At 44.7% G+C, this 26,124-nt stretch overlaps 1 protein-coding gene across 3 annotated transcripts in view; it reads right to left on the reverse strand.

The window, feature by feature from the left end:
* LOC149444903 (C-myc promoter-binding protein-like) overlaps positions 1-26,124 on the reverse strand; it is a 91,760-nt gene that overhangs the window by 5,810 nt on the left and 59,826 nt on the right. The window contains exons 12-18 of one of the 3 annotated variants that reach the window (XM_089654416.1): positions 25,789-25,964; positions 22,553-22,657; positions 21,808-22,009; positions 15,289-15,543; positions 11,405-11,522; positions 11,292-11,318; positions 581-740 (exon numbers count right to left, since the gene is read on the reverse strand). In XM_089654416.1, the coding sequence (XP_089510542.1) occupies positions 581-740; positions 11,292-11,318; positions 11,405-11,522; positions 15,289-15,543; positions 21,808-22,009; positions 22,553-22,657; positions 25,789-25,964 (1,043 nt within the window). Of the gene's footprint in view, positions 1-580; positions 741-11,291; positions 11,319-11,404; positions 11,523-15,288; positions 15,547-21,807; positions 22,010-22,552; positions 22,658-25,788; positions 25,965-26,124 lie in introns of all 3 variants that reach the window. The other 2 variants (XM_089654415.1, XM_089654417.1) reach the window with 2 other exon arrangements.

The raw sequence follows: 26,124 nt of genomic DNA on the forward strand, positions 1-26,124 counted from the left end.
CCGGCTCAGCAGGGAACATCAATGGCCGACTCAGCAGGGGCCCTCAAAGCCGGCTCAGCAGGGGCCCTCAAAGCCGGCTCAGCAGGGGCCCTCAAAGCCGGCTCAGCAGGGGCCCTCAAAGCCGGCTCAGCAGGGACCCTCAAAGCCGGCTCAACAGGGACCCTCAAAGGCCAGCTCAACAGGGACCATCAATGGCCGGATCAGCAGGGACCATCAATAGCCGGCTCAGCAGGGACCATCAATGGCCGGCTCAGCAGGGACCATCAATAGCCGGCTCAGCAGGGACCATCAATAGCCGGCTCAGCAGGGACCATCAATGGCCGGCTCAGCAGGGACCATCAATGGCCGGCTCAGCAGGGACCATCAATGGCCGGCTCAGCAGGGACCATCAATGGCACGCTCAAGGTTCCTTGCATACAGGGCCATTCATCCACAGTGCTCCTGGGTATGACAGGTACCCCATCCAGCCCAGCTGCAGGCAGCCTGTGCCGGAGTCTATGGTAGGCAGCGGCTGGACAGGGTTGTCTCCCTGATTCCACACTATGATAGAATTACAAATGTCTTTTCAGCATTACAGTACCTTTGCCGTGTTGCTTTGTGGCTGTGCTGCAGAGACTCGAGAATTTGGCTCATAGGTCCATACACATTGTTGTTCTTGATGCTCTTCACTAGGCCTTGCAGAAACTCCTGATCAACGTTTTCATCCTCCTGCTGTGCAAGAGCCAGAGGATGCTCCTGGGCTGCAATCAGACACAACATTTTAGTTATTTATTTCAGGTACTTATATATCGCCATCAATGTACACAGCGCTTTACATATATATTGTACATTCACATCAGTCCCTAACCCTCAAGGGGCGTACAATCTAAGGTCCCTAACTCACATTCATATATACACATACTAGGGACAATGTAGACAGGAGCCAATTAACCTAATTACTGTATGGTAATATTTAGAGATTTTTACCCTTATTTAGTTCAATTCAGGTTTGTTGTTTGATATTTATGTCTCACATTTATACACTTTTAGAATCACTTACTACTGTGGATACATTTCCATCTGGGGTGGTTACCCAGAAAGGCCATATATCCATCCTTTAACCATTAGCCGCCCGGCCAATGGCCGTTTGGTGGCTTGAAAAGTGTTCCTGCATTCCGGGTGCACGCCATTTGGCGTGCTCCCGCACATGCGCAGTTTGCGCTAATGCAGAGCGGCGCAGCAGTGCGATCTGTCACCGGCCGTGCACCTCGGACACGGCCGATGACAGATCCGAGTACCGGCTCCCGTTGCTGGTACCATGTGACCTGCTGTGACCAATCACAGCAGGTCACATGACAGTTGTATACAATGGATGGCTTCATTCATGATGCCAAATGATGAACAAATCACAGCTAAGCACAAAAGAAAAAAAGAAAAAAGCTGAATGAATCGATGTCATTCAGGTAAATGCATGCTTATAGCAAAGTAATTCTTTGCTATAAGCAAATTGTGTAAAAAAAAAAAAATACTGATCACTTCCCCAAAGTAGTACAATGTTACTATGGTAACATTGTACTACTTTGGTCATAGTAAAATATGAAAAAAAAATCTTAAAAAAAATAAAAAAAAATGTAATAAAAAATTAAATAATAAAAAAAAAAAAAAAAAAAAAATATATATATATTTTTTTTCATACTGTCACCAGTCAGTGTCCCTGTTCACCGCCATGCCAGTTATATGATGACGCTGTACTGCACTGGTGACAGTATGTAAAAAAAAAAAATAGTGAAAATAATTTTTTTAATTTTCCGAAAAATTATGACAAAAAAATACAACTTCAAAAAACTCGCCATTCCTCTTATGAAGTACGTTGGACTGTCTACTCTGCAAAAAGGGGTCATTTGGGGGGATATCTGTACCGTCCTGACATTTGGGGGATATCTGTACTGTCCTGACATTTGGGGGATATCTGTACCGTTCTGACATTTGGGGGATATCTGTACCGTTCTGACATTTGGGGGATATCTGTACTGTTCTGACATTTGGGGGATATCTGTACTGTTCTGACATTTGGGGGATATCTGTACCGTTCTGACATTTGGGGGATATCTGTACTGTTCTGACATTCTTGGACCTCAAGAAATTAGATTGGCTGTCAGTACTTCAGGATTGATCAATAATCAGATCTATACCATAGTTTGTGAACTCTATAACTTTCCTACAAACTAAATAATACATCCTAATTTGGGTTATTTTCACCAAAGACATGTAGCAGAATACATCTCGGCCTAAATTTATGAAGAACAATTATTTATTTGTAAACTTTTATAACAGAAACAAAGAAAAATGTGTTTTTTTTTCAAAATTTTTGGTCTTTTTTTTTGTTAATTTAGCAAAAAATAAAAACCCCAGCGGTGATTAAATACCACCAAAAGAAAGCTCTAGTTGTGTGAAGAAAATGATAACATTTTAGTTTGGGTACAATGTTGTATGACCGCGCAATTGTCATTCAAAGTGTGAGAGGGCTGAAACCTGAAAAATGGCCTGGGCAGGAAGGGGGAAAATTGCCCGGTATTGAAACGGTTAATGATGGTCAAGCTTATGAGAAGGTAATGGAATAACATATATACCTGTTATGGGGTTACTTTGTTACTGCATATGGTTAGTGCATATATCCTGTTTTTGTTCCCTCTACTATGATCCCTCCTTTTTTGGTTTTTCCATTTCAGGAAGTCATTCTATCCATTGTGGTGGTTACCAAAAACATTTTTTTGAAGAATGATCTCCCTATGCAGATATCGTATGGAAAATATGAACATTCTTTGATCAAGTAGTTAGGAACTTCATTGCTTTATGTGGATTCCTGATTGCCGAATAATCATTAGATCTGGAGACGCCGAATGTTTTTAACTTAGTGATTTTATAATGACCTGTTTACCATGTCTCTGTCTGACCTCTTTATGATCCATGTGATCGAATAAAGTTTTTTTGTAATTATTAATAATATTACTCCGCTTGGATCTTCAAGTAACCACTTTGTGTGAGCAGTATTGCACTTGTCATACTGCTATTTGTTATGTTATGTATGTGCCATGTATGTGCCATGTATGGCCAACCCCTGTGGAAGCTGGAAATCCCTGTAGTAGGCACCGCTACCACAGGAACTGCCCCCGTCCTCCGGATCCCGTGTCGAGCAGCTTATGAAAACAAGAAGTCACCTCAACTGTATTATTATTACTACAGGTACTTACGGTATATAGCGCTTTACATATATATTGTACATTTGCATCAGTCCCTAACCCTCAAGGGGCGTACAATCTAAGATCCCTAATTTATACTCATACATACACATGCTAGAGACAATTTAGACAGGATCCAATTAACCTCCCAGCATGTCTTTGGAGTGTGGGAGGAAACTGGAATACCCGGAGGAATTCCACGTAGGCACAGGGAGAACATGCAAACTCCAGGCAGGTGGTGCCGTGGTTGGGATTCGAACCAACGACCTGAGTACTGCCAGGTGTAAGTGCTAACCATTTAGCCACTGTGCTGCCCATATGTCTAGGAGATAGGTGGGGTGGGGGTTGTGGATTGTTTGGTGTTGTGTGGCTGCACGTAGGCACAGGGAGAACATGCAAACTCCAGGCAGGTGGTTGGGATTTGAACCAACGACCCGAGTACTGCCAGGCGGAAGTGCTAACCATTTAGCCACTGTGCTGCCCATTTAGCCACTGTGCTGCCCATATGTCTAGGAGATAGGTGGGGTGGGGGTTGTGGATTGTTTGGTGTTGTGTGGCTGCACGTAGGCACAGGGAGAACATGCAAACTCCAGGCAGGTGGTTGGGATTTGAACCAACGACCCGAATACTGCCAGGCGGAAGTGCTAACCATTTAGCCACTGTGCTGCCCATATGTCTAGGAGATAGGTGGGGTGGGGGTTGTGGATTGTTTGGTGTTGTGTGGCTGCACGTAGGCACAGGGAGAACATGCAAACTCCAGGCAGGTGGTTGGGATTTGAACCAACGACCCGAGTACTGCCAGGCGGAAGTGCTAACCATTTAGCCACTGTGCTGCCCATATGTCTAGGAGATAGGTGGGGTGGGGGTTGTGGATTGTTTGGTGTTGTGTGGCTGCACGTAGGCACAGGGAGAACATGCAAACTCCAGGCAGGTGGCTGGGATTTGAACCAACGACCCGAGTACTGCCAGGCGGAAGTGCTAACCATTTAGCCACTGTGCTGCCCCTAGGCAACATTCATGGAATATCTGATATTTTTTCTTAATGAATAGAAAGCATTTTCTGATTGGACAAGCTGGAGATTGCGACATCACCGCCCCATCTCTCCACCAATCCAATACGGAAACGCTTTGCATTCAATGAGAGAATGCAAAGTGTTCTCTGATTGGTTCCCATGCTGAGCAAGCAACCTCCTGTGCTCACTATGCAGCAGGGCAGCCGCTGAACACATGACCTAGAAGCCAGTGGCAATCACTGTAGTAGCAGCGCTTACTACAGTGATCTCCAGCGATGGCCCAAGTATGGCGCATAAATACTTACATTGCTCCAATCTGGACCAATGTAACTAAGGCCATACCTAAACTTCCGCTTTATAGTTAGTTTGATTAAAAAAAAAAAAAAAAAAAAAAAAAGAATAAATTTCTGCCCAACAGGTAAAATAAAATAGAATTTGAGCATTTCATATGCAGGGCAGAGGATCTAAGAACTTTCCAACAATCAGTCATACACATGTGCAACATTATCACCCTGCATGGGACATGGACCATTGCACTGCAGAGATGAATACACCGGATTATCCCCATTGTTGTCTATAGCAGCCTTTTTCAACCAGGGTGCCCACCTTGGGGTGCCTTGAGGTTTCTTCAGGGGTGCCTTGGCAAAATATCTAAAAATTGCCCTGTCGATGGAGCGTCTTTCGGTTGATTATGGAAAGAAATCAAAGCTGGAATTCTCTATTATCCTTGTCAGGTGTCACATGACTGTCACATACCTTTAAGTGTTCTCTGTATTTTGTCTCTGCTCCTCCCTTTCCTCTGGTTTAGTTCTGCTGTATAGATAGCCCCACCCCCTTTCCCAGAAATGCATTTCAGCTTCATGCCTCATGGAAGCAGATCACATGATGATCTTTTGACCTATCCGATGTTCATTGTTGTACGATTCTCTCAGTTTATGGAATAAACTTCACAAGATCTACAAGGTGTCGTCTGGATTGAGTCACTGCCTGTGTTATTCAACTAAGATTGGAGTTATCGCTATCTCATCACAACTGTAAGTTACAGAGATCACACTATCAATGCTTAGATTGGAGAGACAGAACAATCCTGCTCCACAAGTCTCTACTGCAACGGTAGAACCATAGAATTCTATTCTAACATTTACAGTTGTGCTCAAAAGTTTGCACACCCTGGCAAAAAGTGTGAAATTTTGGCATTGATATTGAAAATATGACTGATCATGCCACAAAATGCTCTTTTATTGAAGGATGATGATCAGATGAAGCCATTTATTATCAAATAGTCGTTTGGCTCCTTTTTAAATCATAATGATAACAGAAATCACCCAAATGGCCCAGATCAAAAGTCTCCGCCCCCGGATCAGAAGTCTCCGCTCCCAGATCAGAAGTCTCCGCCCCTGGATCAGAAGTCTCCGCCCCCCGGATCAGAAGTCTCCGCCCCCCCGGATCAGAAGTCTCCGCCCCCCCCGGATCAGAAGTCTCCGCCCCCCCGGATCAGAAGTCTCCGCCCCCCCGGATCAGAAGTCTCCGCCCCCGGATCAGAAGTCTCCGCCCCCGGATCAGAAGTCTCCGCCCCCGGATCAGAAGTCTCCGCCCCCCCGGATCAGAAGTCTCCGCCCCCCGGATCAGAAGTCTCCGCCCCCCGGATCAGAAGTCTCCGCTCCCCGGATCAGAAGTCTCCGCTCCCCGGATCAGAAGTCTCCGCCCCCTGGAATGTTTGGCCTTGGTACAGACACACAAGGTGACACACACGGGTTACAATGCCAATTAGAGGTTAATGTCCCACATCTCTGGCTTTTTAAATTGCAATTAGTGTCAGTGTATAAATAGTCAATGAGTTTGTTCGCTCTCACGTGGAAGCACTGACTAGGCTAGATACTGAGCCATGGAGATCAGAAAAGAACTGTCAAAAGTCCTGCTTAGCAAGGTTATGGAACTTTATAAAGATGGAAAAGGACATAAAAAGATGTCCAAAGCCTTGAATATGCCAATCAGTACTGTACATCACCTATTAAGAAGTGGAAAGTTCGGGGATCTCTTGATACCAAGCCAAGGTCAGGTAGACCAAGAATGATTGCAGCCATTGGCATTTTAACCCGTGTCTGTACCAATGCCTAAATTTCACAATGGCTGCCAGGGTATGCAAACCTTTGAGCACAACCGTATAGGTAAAGTTGATCCAGGGAATATCCGATTGCCTCTCGGGGGATCAGAAAGGAATTTTTTTCCCAGCAGGAGCAAATTGGATCGTGCTTTGCTGGTTTTTTTTGCCTTCCTCTGGATCAACTGTGGGTGTAGGATTATAACTTTTTTTTTAATGGTTGAACTGGATGGACTTTTGTCTTTTTTCAGCCAGACTATGTAACTATATGTTCTAACTTGCTATCCATGATAAAACAGCAAACATGGTAACGAATAGCAGCCATTGCACAGCTCCCGATGTACACAGGACAATGTCGTTTGGCACACTGACTTATGAAGGTTGGTGCTCCCTGTGACTATGCATGAATAATTGGCAAAAATTATTCTAGTTTATGGGGCTAATGTAGGCGGTGAGGAGGAGAGCTAATAATACCTCACTGTCTCTCAAATACCCTCTAAAGACTGAACTGAATATGGTACACTCATCAGAGAGCAACACGTGTACAGTATAAACAATCCTTAAGGCAGGGCTCGACAAATCCCAGGCACCAAGGTAGCCATGGCGACTTGAAATTGTATCCTGGCGCCTGGGTTCACACACTGCCTCCCATTGACTTCAATGCAAAAACGCCTCCTACTGACTTTAATGCAAAACTCTGAATGTGAACACCAGGGGCGGACTGACCATTCGAGCATTCGGGCACTGCCGAGGGCCCAGGGTCAGTAGGGAGCCCCATGAAATGCCCCTGGTACTTTTTTATAGGCTTTTTTGGGTGTGCTTTGAGTGTCGGCAAGGACACAGGGGTCCCATGATCCCCTATTACCCGGGGGCCCCATGAGTTGTCAGTCCGCCCCTGGTGAACACTTCTCTCCACATGCCATTCTATCACTTGCAAGTCTGGAACGCACCGCTACAAACTATACAATGTGCTTTATCCAACTTCATCAAACTGCAAAGTAATGGATTTTTCTTTTTTGTCAACATATACAGGATTGTAAATAACGAAAACAATATAAACAAACTGCAGACGTTACAGACAGCACAATCCACACACAGCGCCCAGATCTCGGTGCACGGTTTTCTACATCACATGAGCTGGTCAACCATTGATTGACCCACCAACGCTCATGTTAGGAAATCCAAGAGCACAGATCGGAGCCTGGAATACAGAGGTGGGGCACTACACACATGCATGCAGAAAAGTCATTGGCAATAAAACGACAGACAGTACAGTTTACACACAGGAAGACAAATCTGCACTGCCGAGACCATTTTTTTTTGCTTTTCTTTCTGGTTTGGTCACGGTGTGCTCATTGGTGGTCAATTCCAACGTCTCTATGTTTGAGCACGCCATGAACGGCGGTAGGCTTCGGTCACAAAAAAAAAAAAGTGCCTATAGTGTTGACAGGACTGAGTGATGTATCAGAATTGGACCTTGTTCTGGCAATGTTTGCTTTCGCAGGATGCACAGGTTTTACATGCATCCATATGCAGGCAGTCTTAGGCTCCATGTACACGGGACACTTCTGAACGATGGAAACTGACTGCTGGAAAACGTAGGTTAAAAAATGTCTGTTTAGCCGCGTTTATGTGTGTTTGCGTTTAGAAGCGTTTTTAAAGATAAGCACAGGAGAACCTCCCAAATACCCAGAATGCACTGAAAAGTGGTAAATTATGAACTATTTCAGACTGTTTCAGAGAAATACAGAGAGTAGAAGCAGAGACAGCAGTATATGTTGAGATTAGCTTAGGTGTGATTTGCTCATTAACATTTCTTTTGTTTCCAAGGGTGGGAAAGGTGTCTGGTGGAGGGAGTCATTAAGGTCACCTGGCAGGGGGTCTGCATGAGGAATTTGAGGTGTGAATGGTCATTAACATATCATTTGTTTCCAAGGGTGGGAGAGGTCTGAGGTGTGAATTGGTCATTAACACATCTTTTGTTTCCAAGGGTGGGAGAGGTCTGAGGTGTGAATTGGTCATTAACATATCGTTTGTTTACAAGGGTGGGAGAGGTCTAAGGTGTGAATTGGTCATGAACACATCTTTTGTTTCCAAGGGTGGGAGAGGTCTGAGGTGTGAATTGGTCATTAACATATCGTTTGTTTACAAGGGTGGGAGAGGTCTAAGGTGTGAATTGGTCATGAACACATCTTTTGTTTCCAAGGGTGGGAGAGGTCTGAGGTGTGAATGGTCATTAACACATCTTTTGTTTCCAAGGGTGGGAGAGGTCTGAGGTGTGAATTGGTCATTACAATGTGTGAGGAGCTTGGTGGAACATCCTGTGTTCAGTGTTTTGTCCATCTGAGTACCTTGAACACTTTGCATGCATTTCTCATGATGAAAAAAGGCTCTAGACAGCTACGGGAACTGGAAGAGTTAAAAAAAAAACTCACACGCGAACGCTTATAAACGCGATTTGATGCATTTAGCTGCATTTACAAGCATTGTGCGTTTGAAGAGCTGATAAAATCGACTGCTGAACACAAGTTTGGTACGTTCAAAAGAACGACTGTAAACTCAAATGCCTGTAAAGGACGATGTGTACATGGACACATAGGAGAACATTAGGGGTAGTTCAGGGGCTGCTGAAAAAAACGCTGAACAGCTCCTAAACGTGAGTTTATCAGCTGCAGTGTACATGAGCCCTAAGTCATGTCTATTTGGAGCAGCGGCTGCACGGACACAACTGCTACTCCCAATTTGACATCTCTACGTGTCCCCAGACTCCCACTGTGTGTGTTTGGGGACACCCACCCACACAGATGTCAATCTGAGAGCAGCGTCCTTCTCTTGCCGCTCCCAATAGACAGAAGCGGGACTGCTTGCATGTGGATACATGATGGAACACCTCCGTGTCCAGTGTGGGCAAACATGGCCCTTCGCACGGGTGTACACTAAGTACACCCGTGTGAAAGCCTTAGGAACTACGTTTTTTTTTTCTTTCAAGGGTTTAGATATGCGGGGGAAATAAACGCCATGATTACTTTCCATTTTATTTTTCCTTTCAAGGTTTTAGATTTGCGGGGGAAATAAACGCCATGATTACTTTCTCCAGTGGAACGCAGTGTCACTGGAGATATTCATGGCAGTGCATGCCATTTACATATCCAGCAGAGAAAAGAGCTGTATTGGCTCATGGGCCCCGCAAATGAAAATGTGTTACGGAATAACGGCTGTGCTTTCAAAGTGGTTGCAAACCTCTGAAATGAAAAAAAAAAAAAATAAAAATAAATCTTTCTATAGTATGCACTTCTATAGTGTGTATCATTCTAGCACTTAGTGTGATTTCTGTCTGCTGTCCTCTTCCTCTGCTACCTGAAGCTTCTGACAGGTTATGCCATGTGATTCACAGCCTCTGCTGTTTTCCTGGTAAGATGGGGGCGTGTCCTTTCCCTCCACTCAGGTCTCAGATTATACTTAGCTCCCTGCTCTATGTTGCGTAGTGTGTGACATCAGATCCGCGCTTTCTGCCACAGAAATGCTGTGTACACTGTAATCCTTTTGCTGCCAGGTCCGTACGTTGTACAGACTTAACATTGGGGGGGTTTACACACAATCTGGTGACTGCAGCCACAGGATTGTGTCTAAAGTGGACAGGCAGATTCCTGCCTGTCAGGTGGAAGTAGTTGAGCAGCTGTGCTGGCACCAGATTGCTTCCACAGCCCCCGGTAATGTGTCCCCATGGTCCTGCTATGTATTCTGGGCTCCACTTGCCCATCTGCAGGCCCAAGGCCAACATGGCGGGTGCCGGTGGGTTGAGGGGAGTGGACACACGTCTTCTCTCCTCCCCTTTCTTGCTGTAACCCAGAAAGCGATGTGTATGATGTCACTTCCAGGTCATGGCTGTCACTTCCCTCAGCTAGAATAGCCATAGGAGACATGAATTGCAATGAGATCTGCATTGCAATACATTCAGTGGAGCCCAGAAGAGACATTGGGGGTCTAGACCCTGCATGTCTCAATAAAGAGAACCTGTCATCTAAAAATCATCAAATATGATGAAAAAGCTGCACCCAAGCACATAACATCCCCCCTGCCCCCCAAAAAAATTGAGGCTCCCCACCCCCACATATATGCACGTAAAACGCACACATCGGGGGTGCCAACGCGTGAAAATGTCAATTGCGATACACTTGTTACATATCGCCACACGCACCGGAGTGAGAGCAATAATTCTAGCACAAGACCTCCTCCATGACACGAACTGATGACCTGTAGGGGCTTTTGAAGCTTTACCTATAGAAATTGTAGGGTACTGAAGTTTGTCGCCACTTCACAGGCGCACGCAAATTTCAGGTTTGACATACTCGGTATCTATTTACTTGATGCAATCTCATCTTTTATATTTTACAAAAAATTGGGGTAATTTATTGCATTTGTTTGCCCTCAAATTCACTGAAATTTAGCGTTTCCTAGGCCTTCGCGGTAATATCCTGCGACATAAAAAATTGGATCTACTGCTATTTTATTCTCTAGGGTGTCCGCTTTTAGAAAATATATCATGTTTGGGGGTTTTTTGTGTAATCTGCGGGTCTAAAATTATTTATCAAACATACGTACAAAAACGGCTCTGCCCGCAATAGGGTTAAACAGCTATAGAGGAGAGACGCTACAGATAAACAGGTACAACTTTTGTAGGAGGATTTTTTTTTTTTTCATTTCTGTGCATCACCTGAGGCGTGTCACTTCACTGGGTATGTGTAAGGGTTTAAAACCACTTTAAGCAACCAATCAGTTCCTCCCTTTTAAAAAATAAAAAAGGCTAATATGGCTTCCTATGGGCAGCACAAACGTTCTTTCAGACACCTTTACATATTTGCTCGTATCAGCAGGACAGGTGACAACACATGACTTCTCCACGGCAAAAGTAGCCATGCAAAGACAGACACAGATTACAATCAGACACTAGGAACTCACTCTCATAAACTACAGTGCAGTTTTGACCTGTAGAAAATAAGATCGATAATCATCAAATCCTGAATTCCAGCAGAACTTCGCAATCAATAAAGGTGAAGAAGCAGAGAGCTTACTTAGAGTGTTCCATAGAATGTAAAGCGGCTGCCGTACGTCCTGGTGAAGTTTCAGGTTGTCCCACAAGACTTGAATCAAGACGTGCTTGCTGTCCTCAGATATGGAGCTCCGAGGGATCTGTCAGGAACGGAACAATAATGAAAATAAAGAATATTCACAATGCAAACACCTACAGAATCTGTGATTTGTATGAAGTCTTTACATTAGTCCGGGGGTCTCCAAACTTTCTAAGCAAAGGGCCGGTTTACTGTCCTTCAGACTTTAGTGGGGCCAGAGTGGCCAGTGGGAGTAGAAAAAAAAATGACATAGTGCTTGTAATCGGTGGAAGGAGGACTAGTGCCCCATCATTGGTGTCAGTGGGAGGAATAGTGCCCCATCATTGGTATCAGTGGGAGGAATAGTGCCCCATCATTGGTGTCTGTAGGAGGAATAGTGCTCCATCATTGGTATCATTCGGAGGAATAGTGCCCCATCATTGGTATCAGTGGGAGGAATAGTGCCCCATCATTGGTATCAGTGGGAGGAATAGTGCCCCATCATTGGTATTAGTGGGAGGAATAGTGCCCCATCATTGGTATCAGTGGGAGGAATAGTGCCCCATCATTGGTATTAGTGGGAGGAATAGTGCCCCATCATTGGTATCAGAGGGAGGAATAGTGCCCCATCATTGGTATCATTGGGAGGAATAGTGCCCCATCATTGGTATCAGTGGGAGGAATAGTGCCCCATCATTGGTATTAGTGGGAGGAATAGTGCCCCATCATTGGTATCAGTGGGAGGAATAGTGCCCCATCATTGGTATCAGTGGGGGGAATAGTGCCCCATCATTGGTGTCAGTGGGGGGAATAGTGCCCCATCATTGGTGTCAGTGGGAGGAATAGTGCCCCATCATTGGTATCAGTGGGAGGAATAGTGCCCCATCATTGGTATCAGTGGGGGGAATAGTGCCCCATCATTGGTGTCAGTGGGAGGAATAGTGCCCCATCATTGGTGTCAGTGGGAGGAATAGTGCCCCATCATTGGTATCAGTGGGAGGAATAGTGCCCCATCATTGGTATCAGTGGGAGGAATAGTGCCCCATCATTGGTATCAGTGGGAGGAATAGTGCCCCATCATTGGTATCAGTGGGAGGAATAGTGTCCCATCATTGGTATCAGTGGGAGGAATAGTGCCCCATCATTGGTATCAGTGGGAGGAATAGTGCCCCATCATTGGTGTCAGAAGAAGGAATAGCACCCCATCATTGGTGTCAGGGGGAGGAATAGTGCCCCATCATTGGTGTCAGGGGGAGGAATAGTGCCCCATCATTGGTGTCAGGGGGAGGAATAGTGCCCCATCATTGGTGTCAGGGGGAGGAATAGTGCCCCATCATTGGTATCAGTGGAAGGAATAGTACCCCATCATTGGTATTAGTGGGAGGAATAGTGCCCCATCATTGGTATTAGTGGGAGGAATAGTGTCCCATCATTGGTGTCAGAGGAAGGAATAGCACCCCATCATTGGTGTCAGGGGGAGGAATAGTGCCCCATCATTGGTGTCAGGGGGAGGAATAGTGCCCCATCATTGGTATCAGTGGAAGGAATAGTGCCCCATCATTGGTATTAGTGGGAGGAATAGTGCCCCATCATTGGTGTCAGGGGGAGGAATAGTACCCCATCATTGGTATTAGTGGTAGGAATAGTGCCCCATCACTGGTGTCAGTGGTAGGAATAGTGCCCCATCACTGGTGTCAGTGGGAGGAATAGTGCTCCTTCATTGGTGTCAGTGGGAGGAATAGTGCTCCTTCATTGGTGTCAGTGGGAGGAATAGTGTCCCATCATTGGTATCAGAGAAAGATTATTTGCAAAATTTTATAAGAAAAACACTTTTTTTTCAAAATTTTTAAAATAAAAATCCCAGTGGTGAATAAATACCACCAAAAAAATTTTTTTTTTATCTGTCTCAAAAAAATGCTAAAAAATTCATATGCGTACAGTGTTGCATGACCGTACAGTGTTGCATGACCGCGCAATTGTCATTCAAAGTGTGACAGTGCTGAAAGCTGAAAATTGGCCTGGACAGGAAGGGGGGGGGGGGGGGGAAGTGTCTGGACTTGAAGTGGTTAAGACTCTTCCTCCATTGGTCCCCTTGCTCGCCATTCTCCATCCTTCTCCCTCGGCAGTCCTATGTCTACTACGTCAAGCCGGGAAGCTCCACCTATGGAAAGTGAATGCTGCTCTTGACGTAGTGGACATGCCAAGGGAGAAGGACGGAGAATGGTGATTTTGTCCACATCACTGGAAAGAGTGTGAAATCACAGATCAAATATGAACACTCAATTTTGGAATATTGATATTGTTTTTGGACACTTAATTCTGGAATATTGATATTGTTTTTGGACACTTAATTTTGGAATATTGATATTGTTTTTGGACACCTGATTTTGGAATATTGATATTGTTTTTGGACACTCAATTTTGGAATATTGATATTGTTTTTGGACACTCAATTTTGGAATATTGATATTGTTTTTGGACACTTAATTTTGGAATATTGATATTGTTTTTGGACACACAATTTTGGAATATTGATATTGTTTTTGGGCACTTAATTTTGGAATATTGATATTGTTTTTGGACACACAATTTTGGAATATTGATATTGTTTTTGGACACTTAATTTTGGAATATTGATATTGTTTTTGGACACTTAATTTTGGAATATTGATATTGTTTTTGGACACTTAATTTTGGAATATTGATATTGTTTTTGGACACTTAATTTTGGAATATTGATATTGTTTTTGGACACACAATTTTGGAATATTGATATTGTTTTTGGGCACTTAATTTTGGAATATTGATATTGTTTTTGGGCACTTAATTTTGGAATATGGATATTGTTTTTGGATACTCAATTTTGGAATATTAATATTATTTTTGGACACTCAGTTTTGGAATATTGATATTGTTTTTGGACACTCAATTTTGGAATATTGATATTGTTTTTGGACACTTAATTTTGGAATATTGATATTGTTTTTGGCAAAGTTCTTTTGTAATTGTATATCATACACTGAATTTGTCAGCAGAGTGTGACAAATAAATATTATATTTATTTTGACTTCGTATGACACATTACTATGGGTATGGGTGCTATGTTCTTCAGACACTGCTTTGGGACGTCCTTATGGTCAAGAATCAGAAGAGAGATGTGCCAGTCAATGAACATAAGAGAAAACGGGATTTATGTTACTGTAAAATTCCTTTCTCTGAGTTCAGTGACAGACACAGCACCCACCCCGCTATTGGAGTTGCTCCTTCTAAGGCCGGCCATACATGGGTCGATTTCTGAACGGTTTTTCGTTCAAAAATCAGACCTAAGAATAATTGACCAATTTTCGCTCTGTTAGTGGGGCAATGGCACCGGCCGATTTTTGTGGTTCCTCCCCATTTCGTTTATCGGCATGTTGGAAAATTCGTGAAAAAGGACCGATTTTCGAAATCATTGGTGGCGCCATTGGATTACACAACAAAGTTTTTGATCGAAAAATCATTTGGAATTCAACCCATGTATGGCCTGCTTTACACTGCCTTGTAACTAGCTGGCTTCCCTATGGCAGAAAGGCAGTTTTATGCCAGAAGTGACTGCCCATAGGTGGTGATGAGTTCTTTTTCTGCCTAGTGTCCTACTCCTGTAGCTGGCTCTGTAACCTATGGTCAAGAATCACAAGAGCTGTGTCCACCAATGAACTCAGAGAAAGGGATTTCATGGCAAGTAAAAAAAATTCAATTTTTCAGTCTGAAGTTTCATCAATAGGAAAATCCTAGCCTCCGAATCAGGCGAATGAAGCCACCCATCAACATACTGCAGACTGGACACTTAGATCCTGCTTTCCACCTACCTTTGAATGCTGGTTACAATGTTCGGAGGAAAGGATTAATCCAGGCAGGTTGCTGGGAAGGTCCAGTCTCCGAAAATACCACACCAAATTCCAGAAGACGATGGGGTGATGGTCCACGAAGCCTGGGACTGTAATGGATGGGTCCCCCTCATTTTCCAGTAAGCTTTCCAGTTCTTTCCATACTACAAGAGGGCTGAGGTAGGGAACAGTAATTGGCTCAGGATGGGACATCCTCCATTCCAGCTCCAGCGAGTCCTGCTTTCAACAACAAAATAATGGGGGACATGAAGACAAATCCAGCTGTATTTAGTATATTATGGTTCCAAACATACTACGTTTTAGTCTTTTATTTTTTTTACTGTGCTAATATTTCTCCTGCTGTGTACTGCAACTGGAAAAAAGGAGATGCTGTACTGTGCAGGAACACTCATTAGTACCCACATGGAAGAAAAAGATATTTGAAATATATTTTAAAAATATTCTTCCCAAATCTATTGACATATATTTGAAATGCTACAATTTTGGCCATATTCAATATATTTCAATATATATTTTACGTAGCTTTTACTTTCTGACTGCCTATCACATTTCTTAAGGTGCTAAAATGCCAGGGCAGTACAACCTCCCCAATTGACCCCTTTTTGGAAAGTAGACATCCCAAGGATTTTGCAGAGAGGCGTATTGAGTCCATGGAACATTTTATTTTTTGCCACAAATTTTTTTGAATATGACAATTTTTTTTTTTAAACACAAAGTTGTCACTTTAACCCTTTGAGGACCAAGGGACGTATTTGTCCCATGTTTTGAATTGCGTGTATCATCTGATTAAGAACTTAGAACTCTTTTTTTTTTGGTTTGAGTCAAAATATTAGTTCTTATCAACAAACAACAAATGGATCTAGCTTTTTGCCAATTATTTCATGAAATGGCTTAGTTACAGCAACTGAAGTGTACGAACTTTAAAAAACAAAAAAATTGATTCTTTTGGCGTTCCAAAATCTTACGGTCCTCAAAGGGTTAATGATATACATACTGGAGAGGGGTCATTGCTTGCGCACGCAGGGGGACAAGAGTGCTTTTTTTTTGTTTTCGTTTTTTAAATTTTACACTGTCCATTTCATTTTTTTAAATCAATTTTAATGCTATCACAGGGAATGCTAATATCCCCTATAACTTCAATGGGAATTGCCATAGATCTAGGTCTATCAGAATCTAGATATCTCCTCTTCCCTTACATTATCTAATCTCACCAATTTACAAATGGCGTTGTTTATATCCTGCAAAATTGAAGTGATGAAATGCTCGTAGCTTCCGGTCTCTTAGACTATAGAGATGATTGGAGCCATTCTGGTCTCTGACCAGCTCTATGGTCAGCCAGCGGAACTTCCGGCTGCATTCTTGGATTCCCCTGTGAGACAGATGAGCCCAAAAAAAACTGTGGAAGGCAGCAAGAAAGGGGGTGTCCCTTCCTGCAGCTCGTAAAAACAGCTAATTGGCCACTAGGATTGCTTTTACATGAAAGCTGACCGCCAGCTGAAAAAATTGATACCAGGATGATGCCTGTAGCTGCAAGCATCATCCCAGTATAACCACTCAAAGTCCAGCGATGTACCAGTACATTGCTGGTCCATGTTGGGCATATATGAAACAGCAGAGAACACAGACATACGATGAATTGGCTCTGTGGACCAATAAGACCACAATTAATTATTTTCTGTAATGCCCATGTTGAAGGTTAGGCCCAAAAGAGCTTTAAATTCAGAAACTGTGATAGGTTTCCATGCAAATTGTCTGGCAAGAGCTGAATTTGGGTGGGTGGCCATGTATTGTTGTGTATAAATTGCCTTGGCCCACAATCAATTGATACAAATCTTCTGTGAAAAATAGCGGATGGGCTAAACGCTAGTGCTGCAGCGAACGGGGCCCATCCTGCTAACTCTGCGTTTTTGGGGACACTATACAAAGGAGGCACTAGTATAGTTCTGTTTGTAATCAATATCTTGATCCGTACAAACACTATACTAGTAATGGCGCCGATCAGCGACCTATAGCGCGAGTGCGATAGTGTGCGGGCAATCTAACGCTAGCTGACCCTGGCTGATTGGGGCGCTTACTGACCCTGACGTTATCTGATGTCACTAGTGGCAGGAATACAGTGATCAGTGAAAAATTCTATATACTGACACTGTACTAATGGCACTGGCTGGGTGACGGGGTGATCAAAGGGTTAATAGGGGGCGATCAAAGGGTTAAATGTGTTAATCTAACGTGTGTGTAATATGTAGTGGTGCTTTTACTCGGTGCCGTGTTCTCTCTTCTCTCCCTGGACCGACAGGTGGGGGGTGGGCAGCGGGGGGCACAGGTGTGTACACACCCCAAAATAGGAAGTGACACAAAATTATATCACTTTGCCAAGAGCTGCTGCTCACCCACAAAATGCGGGTAAGCGTCTGGCAAGTAGTTAAAAAAAAAAACAAAACTCTTAAAACAATTTTTTTTTTTAAATTCTCAATATGGTAATTTTTTAAAAACTTTTTTAAATTATTTTTTAAAAATACTTTTATCAGAATAGTGCAACGTTGTGCTACTGTGGGGGGGGGGGGGGGTGTGATCAATCAGGGATTATTTTTTTTTTCGATTTTACACTTTGCTTTGCAGGAGTAATAAAGATCATTTCTCCTGCAATTCAAAGCTTGCCGTCATGAACCTAACTCATTCATCAACTGTCATAAATGAGTTAAGTTTTGACAACTCGGGATAGTGATCTGTGATTGTCTGGAGCTAGTCACATAGTACAGGGTGCTGTGATTGGCCCCATGTATCATGTGACAGCTGTGGGCCAATCACAGCTCACTAGGAAGAGGAGCAGAGCTGTTATGAATGAGAATGATTCATAACAGCTTTGTTTAAATTGTGATCATGTGATCGCATAGCAATCACATGATCAGCGGGTCTGGTTCACTGGGATGTTCATTCCGACACAACAGTCGCGAGGAGGGGGTGTGAGTGCTGCACGCTCCCCCCCGTGTTCATACAGCCAGAGCGACGTACGTAGGGGCGGACTGACAACTCATGGGGCCCTAGGGCAATAGAGAATTATGGGGCCCCTGCGTCCTTGCCCAAACTCAAAAAAGCCTATGAAAAAGGTCCCCCTACTGACCCCGGGCCCTCGGGCAGTGCCCGAGTTTCCAAATGGTCAGTCCACACCTGGACGTACGAGTACGTCGCATTGCCTGTAGCTGCCGCCCTGCCTCAGTACATTGCAGTCGGGAAGCGGTTAATATCGCTTAAATACAGGCCAAACGTCATTAAACATTCACCAAAAGCCCTGTAATCTTTCAGTGCATATAATGCATTCTCTGATTGTGCGAAGTGGATAATGTCACCACCCCTCCTCTCCACCTTGTCCAATCAGAGAATGCAATATATTCACTGAAAAAATACAAGGCGTTCTGTGAATGGCAGCAATACTGAGTGAGAAACCCTCTGCGGTCAATACACAGAGATTGTCGCTTGTCACAGGACCTGGAAAATCGCTGCCATCACTGCAGTAGTACTGACTAATACATCGACTGTCAGCTTTCACAGCTCTCCCTCAGGATTGAGAAGCTGGACCAAAGAAATAATGCAGAGACCACACTTGGAGCTCAGATTTAGGCCGATATGCCAAGTATGAGCTTGTGCACCAATGAATGAATATGTTGTTAGACAGCCTATACTTCGCAGAGGAATAATGAAATATATTAGCAGCAGGTGCTAATCCCTTCATGCAAGGCTTAAGTAGACTGTTAAAACCTTTCTTATTCCCTATAATAATGCGCTGAAAATGTTCACTCTGATATAGTTAAAGCGGAACTTCACCTTGAAAAAAGAAGTTCTGCTGATCTTTTTTTTTTGGGGGGGGGGGGGGGGCTACTTCTGGCAGATATCTGTTCCAACTTCCGCTAGAACTGCCTAGGTGATCTCATGTCCTATGGACACAGCTGATCACGTGATATGGTAAATAGCCAATCACGGCAGCCTTTTAGCACATGATCAGCTGTGTCCAATGACACAGATCACCAGGTAAATACAGTTGCCGGTTATAGGCTGCACTTTCCTCATGCTGTCACAGAATAAGGAAAGTACTGCCAACAACTGGCAATTGTCGGAGAAGTGATCAGTGCCACCAGCTGTGCCCATCAGTGCCACCCACCTGTGACCTGCAGTGCCACCCACCTGTACCCACCCTGTGCCCAGCAGTGCCACCCACCAGTGCTGCCCACCAGAGCCACCCATCAGTGCCTCCTATACGTGCCCATCAGTACTGCCTATCCGTGCCACCTCATCAGTGCCCATCAGTGCCTCCTATCCGTGCCCATCAGCACTGCCTATCTGTGCCACCTCATCAGTGCTGCCCACCTGTACCCATCAGTGCCACCCACCTGTGACCTGCAGTGCCACCCACCTGTACCCACCCTGTGCCCAGCAGTGCCACCCACCAGTGCTGCCCACCAGTGCCTCCTATCCGTGCCCATCAGTTCTGCCTATCCATGCCACCTCATCAGTGCCCACCAGTGCCACCCATCAGTGCCTCCTATCCGTGCCCATCAGCACTGCCTATCTGTGCCACCTCATCAGTGCCTCCTATCCATGCCCATCAGCACTGCCTATCTGTGCCACCTCATCAGTGCCTCCTATCCATGCCCATCAGCACTGCCTATCTGTGCAGCCTCATCAGCGCACATCAGTGAAAGAGAAGAAATTATCAGTTTGCTAAATTTTATAATAGAAACAAAGAAAAACTTTTTTTTTTTGCTATTTTTGTTTATAGCGCAAAAAATAAAACACCCAGAGGCGATTAAATATCACCAAAAGAAAGCTCTATTTGTGTAAAAAAAATTATAAAAAGTTCATATGGGTGCAGTGTTGCATGACCGCGCAATTGTCATTCAAAGTGTGACAGCGCTGAAAGCTGAAAATTGGCCTGGGCAGGAAGGGGGGTATAAGTGCCCGGCAGACAAGGGGTTAAAGGGAGAAAAAAGTAGTTACAGGACAACTGCAGCACAATGAACTTCACTGGTGTTATACCTAAAGTGGATCTTCAGTTTACCATCTTTTTTTTTTTAACCCCTGCTTACGTTGTGGTGGGTTCTCCGCAGTTTGGATATTCACCCACCCAGCAGATCCAGTGTTGTCCTGCGCCACCATGATTGTGTGTGATGTCATTGGGAATCCTGCTGGCTCTTCCGGGTTCAGTCAGGAGGGTCTCCCGATGACACACCCCTGGGCTGGCCCCTCATCCTCTGTGTCTGAAAAACTAAGGCCTCCTTGGGTATGTGATGTACATATCCCTGGAGACAAAGCAGTCAAAGTACACATCATTCGCCTAGGTCGGGTGTCAGCAACCCGCGGCTCCGGAGCCGCATGCGGCTCTTTTTCACCTTTCCTGCGGCTCCAGAGCACACTGCCCACCAGGTGACAGGCAATAGGGTCGGCAAGCCGCGGCTCTTTTAATGCAGCTCTTCTGTGTGCCGGGCACCCGCTGGCAAACATTGGCTGTCAGGATGTAGGCGGGGCAGCGTGACGAACTCCTCTCCTCTCACAGTCCGCCCTGAAGACCAGAACGGCGCGGGAACACAGCGAGAGGAACGCGCGGAGCAAAGGTAAGTGAATTGACACAATATGGGGGATGAATTACTATATGGGGGATGAATTACTATAGGGGGGATGAATTACTATAGGGGGGATGAATTACTATGGGGGATGAATTACTATATGGGGGATGAATTACTATATGGGGGATGAATTACTATGGGGGGGATGAATTACTATATGGGGGATGTATTTTCAGTTTTAAAAATGTTTCTCTCAAAATAAATTTCAATCGTGGTTTTGGCGAGATTTGGCTCAGTTGAAAAAAAAGGTTGCCCACCACTGACCTAAGGCTATGATTGTGATTATGATGATACACTGTGGCCCTGATTAACCCTTTGCTTACTGGGCCCTTAAACCCCCTTCATGACCAGAGCGCTTTTTGCAATATATGCAGTGTCGGATTTGTTTTAAATGTTGCAATGGTTTTGCGGCTCCCAGTCTTTTTTTCCCTCTCGGAAACGGGTCCAAGTGGCTCTTTATGTCTTAAAGGTTGCAGACCCCTGGCCTAGGTGAATGATCTGCATTGGAAAGGGAGAATGTCACCAGCACACAGGATCTCCAATATGGGTCCAAAAGCTTTAATGAAAGATCACAGTTACAGAAAGGCACATGCCTGATGAAGGGATCCTACGAGACTCTGAAACGTTGCCTTGCTGTAACTATGTGATCGTTCATTAAAGCTTTTGGACCCATATTGGTGATCCTCGGTTCCGTTCCAGCCGACGGTCGCTGCAGCACCCACTTATACATACAGCCATTATTCAACGCAGGAACGTGTGCGTTGGGTTTGTATACTTGATCTGGGGCAGACAGGAGGGACTTTCAATTTACGGATGAAGATCTGCTTTAAACAAATGAAACATACTTAACCAGTGTACTTACAGTGGGTGTCTGAAAGTTAGTGGGTAGGCTGCCAGTGGAGACATGGCTCAGATTACAAGATGGCTTCTCATCCAAAGTGCTGAATGTACTGACGCTTCTCACTACGGGAAGACTAGGAGAGGTCGATTCACTTGGATCCGTCTTCCTCTTCCCAGTCGGTATATCTATAGTTCTGGTATTTGAGTCCTCAAGTTTTCCTTTGCTACAAGAGTAACACATAAAGCTCGGGTGAAAATATTTATTTATTGATTGATTTCAGGTACTTATATAGCGTCATCAATTTACGCAGCACTTTACATATATATTGTACATTTACATCAGTCCCAAACCCTCAAGGGGGGTACAATCTAAGGTCCCTAACCCTCAAGGGGTGTACAGTCTAAGGTCCCTAACTCACATTCATATATACACATACTAGGGACAATTTAGACAGGAGCCAATTAACCTACCAGCATGTCTTTGGAGTGTGGGAGGAAACCGGAGTACCCAGAGGAAACCCACGCAGGCACAGGGAGAACATGCAAACTCCAGGCAGGTGGTGCCGTGGTTGGGATTCGAGCCAACGACCCCGAGTACTGCCAGGCGGAAGTGCTAACTATTTAGCCACTGTGCTGTAGCTATAATCAATTGTATGCGGTCTACAAGATGAACAATCGATGCAAGATGCTCTGACATGTTCTCAGAATACAGAAGACTTGAAGGGTTAGGAAATAAAAACCACAACGCAATCAGCACCGTTAATTACCTGGCTGGAGTGACCAAATAAGCTGGCGGGATGATTGCAGACTTTGGCCTCTGACAACCTGAAGGGTGCATGCTGTCTGTGGATGGACTGACTTTTAAGAAGTACCTGTCACAAAAACAATAATGATCATACATCTGAAAGTCCATGTTTGGACACGTGTCTTAAAAACATATTCTGAAATAACGAGGACTTCATGCTCAATGGCTGCCCATGAATGTCACTTGGAGCTGCATACGAGCAGAAAGCCCAATAATACTGAAAAATGGAACCGCATGTGACCAGATTTTACAGATACATTTAAAGCACTCATCGATTTATACTTTCATAATGCTAATACTAAGAAAGCAAGATCTACAGAAGATTGTATTGAAATTTATGTGACGGACATGTTAAAAGGTAAGTACACCTACTGCAAAATATACACAATATTAATGTAAAAGAAAATGTGAATTTATTGCTTTTGTTGCATAGGAGCCTGGAAAAAACTGCAACCCTAAGAAGTCGATCGCGGATGTAATGCTCTGGTACCATGACCAAAGTGCCTGGTATGGATTTGGGGGGGGGACCCCCAAGACAAAAAAAAAAAAAAAGATCAAAGGGCCTGCTATAGAATTGTGGTGCATGCATTTTTTTTTTGATGTGACCCCAAATGGAAGGGTATGGATTGAAGGGGGAGACCCCCCCCCCAATAAAAAAAGACCAAAGGGCCTGATATGGATTTGGGGGGGGGGGGAACCCCACTCCCAAAAGAATGACTAAAGGGCCTGGTATGGATTTGGGGGTGATCCCACACCAAAAAAAAAAAATGACCAAAGAGCCTGCTATAGATTTGTGGAGCATGCATTTTTTTTTGTTTTTTTGATGTGGTGCCAAATGGAAAGGTATGGATTGAAGGGGGAGACCCCCCCCCCAAAAAAAAATGATCAAAGGGCCTGGTATGGATTTGGGGGTGACCCCACGTCAAAAAAAAAAAATATGACCAAAAGGCCTGCTATAGATTTGTGGGGCATGAATTTTTTTGTTTTTTTTCATGTGGCCCCAAATGGAAGGGTATGGATCGAAGGGGGAGACCCCCCCCAAAACAAAAAAGACCAAAGGGCCTGGTAGGGATTAGGGGGAGTGACCCCACTCCCAAAAAAATGACCAAAGGGCCTGGTATAGATTTGGGGGTGACCCCACACCAAAAAAAAATATGACCAAAGGGCCTGCCGTAGATTTGTGGTGCATGCATTTTTTTTTTTCATGTGAGGAAGGGGGAAGGGTATGGATTGAAGGGGGAGACCCCCCAAAACAAAAAAGACCAAAGAGCCTGGTATGGATTTTTTTTTTGGGGATGGGGGGATGGGACGGGACACCCCTCTTCCAAAAAAATGATCAACGGGCCTGGTATGGATTTGGGGGTGACCCCACGTAAAAAAAAATATGACCAAAGGGCCTGCTATAGATTTGTGGGGCATATATTTTTTTGTTTTTTTGATGTGGCCCCAAATGGAAGGCTGTGGATTGAAGGGGGACCCCACACTATTTTTTTTCCCTCTTCTGTTTACATTCTGCTGTCAGCAGGGAACCCCCCCAGCTGACAGCAGGGATGACTCATCGTTGTTAAGGAGCCAGCTCAAGCCAGCATCCTAACAACCCATGCCTCATTCCTGCTGTCAGTGAGGGGGTTCCCCGCTGACAGAATGTAAGCAAAAGCCAAAAAAAAAAATGACCAAAAGACCTGCTATAGATTTGTGGGGTATACATTTTTTTTGATGTAGCCCCAAAATGAAGGGTATGGATTGAAGGGGGACCCCACACTATTTTTTTACCTCTTCTGTTTACATTCTGCTGTCAGCGGGGAACCTCCCCCCAGCTGACAGCAGGGATGACTCATCGTTGTTACGATGCTGGCTTGAACCGGCTCCTTAACAACCCATGCCTCATCCCTGTTGTCAGTGAGGGGGTTCCCCGCTGACAGAATGTAAGCAAAAGCCAAAAAAAATGACCAAAGGGCCTGCTATAGATTTGTGGGGCATGCATTTTTTTTTGTTTTGATGTGGCCCCAAATGGAAGGCTATGGATTGAAGGGGGACCCCACACTAATTTTTTTCCCTCTTCTGTTTAAATTCTACTGTCAGCGAGGAAGCCCCCCAGCTGACAGCAGGGATGACTCATCGTTGTTAGGATGCTAGCTTGAACCGGCTCCTTAACAATCGATGCCTCATTCCTGCTGTCATATCTCATCGTTGTTAGGATGCTGGCTTGTGCTGGCTCCTTAACAACAAATCCCTCATTCCTGCGGTCATGACTCATCGTTCTTAGGATGCTGGCTTGTGCCGGCTCCTTAACAACCGATGCCTCATTCCTGCGGTCATGACTCATCGTTGTTAGGATGCTGGCTTGTGCCGGCTCCTTAACAACCGATGCCTCATTCCTGCTGTCATATCTCATCGTTGTTAGGATGCTGGCTTGAGCCGGCTCCTTAACAACAAATCCCTCATTCCTGCGGTCATGACTCATCGTTGTTAGGATGCTGGCTTGTGCCGGCTCCTTAACAACCGATGCCTCATTCCTGCTGTCATGACTCATCGTTGTTAGGATGCTGGCTTGTGCCGGCTCCTTAACAACCGATGCCTCATTTCTGCTGTCATGACTCATCGTTGTTAGGATGCTGGCTTGTGCCGGCTCCTTAACAACCGATGCCTCATTCCTGCGGTCATGACTCATTGTTGTTAGGATGCTGGCTTGAGCCGGCTCCTTAACAACCGATGCCTCATTCCTGCTGTCATGACTCATCGTTGTTAGGATGCTGGCTTGTGCCGGCTCCTTAACAACCGATGACTCATTCCTGCTGTCATGACTCATCGTTGTTAGGATGCTGGCTTGTGCAGGCTCCTTAACAACCGATGACTCATTCCTGCTGTCATGACTCATCGTTGTTAGGATGCTGGCTTGTGCCGGCTCCTTAACAACCGATGCCTCAGTCCTGCTGTCAGTGAGGGGGTTTCCCGCTGACAGAATGTAAGCAAAAGAGTAAAAAGTACAGCAGGGATGGGTTACTGGTTGTTAGGATGCTGGCAGGTGCATGCTGCTAACAACAAAACCCAAAAAAAGAGAAAAAAATGCAATGGAACGCATGAGAACAGTGCATGCAGAAATGCAAACAGATTGCAAACATGTGGTGTGAAGCGGCCCTCAGGCTCAGATTTAAAAGGTGATAAGCTTTGCCATCCAGACAATGTAATGATCCTTACCGACCGGGGCGGCGCAGGTCTCGGATTTCAATGTTCAGGAATGGGAGGAAGGCGCTCCCACAGAAGGGACAGGTGGTGTTGAGATTTGAATCATCCGCTGTCCAGCCAGCCATAATCTCCTCATCGTGGACCAGGCAATCACAGGTCAGACACCGGGAGCAGCTGGAGATTAGCACCTATTACGGGAAATTTACCTTAGTGTGCTTAGCTCAGAGCTTTCATTTGGTTATAAATAATAATACATATGTCCAGATTTTTTTTTAATTATCAACGGAAAAATGGTCAAAAGTAGTATAAAAATATTTTTTCAACCACTTGCCCTCTGGAAGATTTACC

This window comes from Staurois parvus, unplaced genomic scaffold (assembly GCF_062004578.1).
Source record: "Staurois parvus isolate SC_StPar_1 unplaced genomic scaffold, SC_StPar_1.0 ptg000765l, whole genome shotgun sequence".
NCBI classification, from domain to species: Eukaryota; Metazoa; Chordata; class Amphibia; order Anura; family Ranidae; genus Staurois; species Staurois parvus.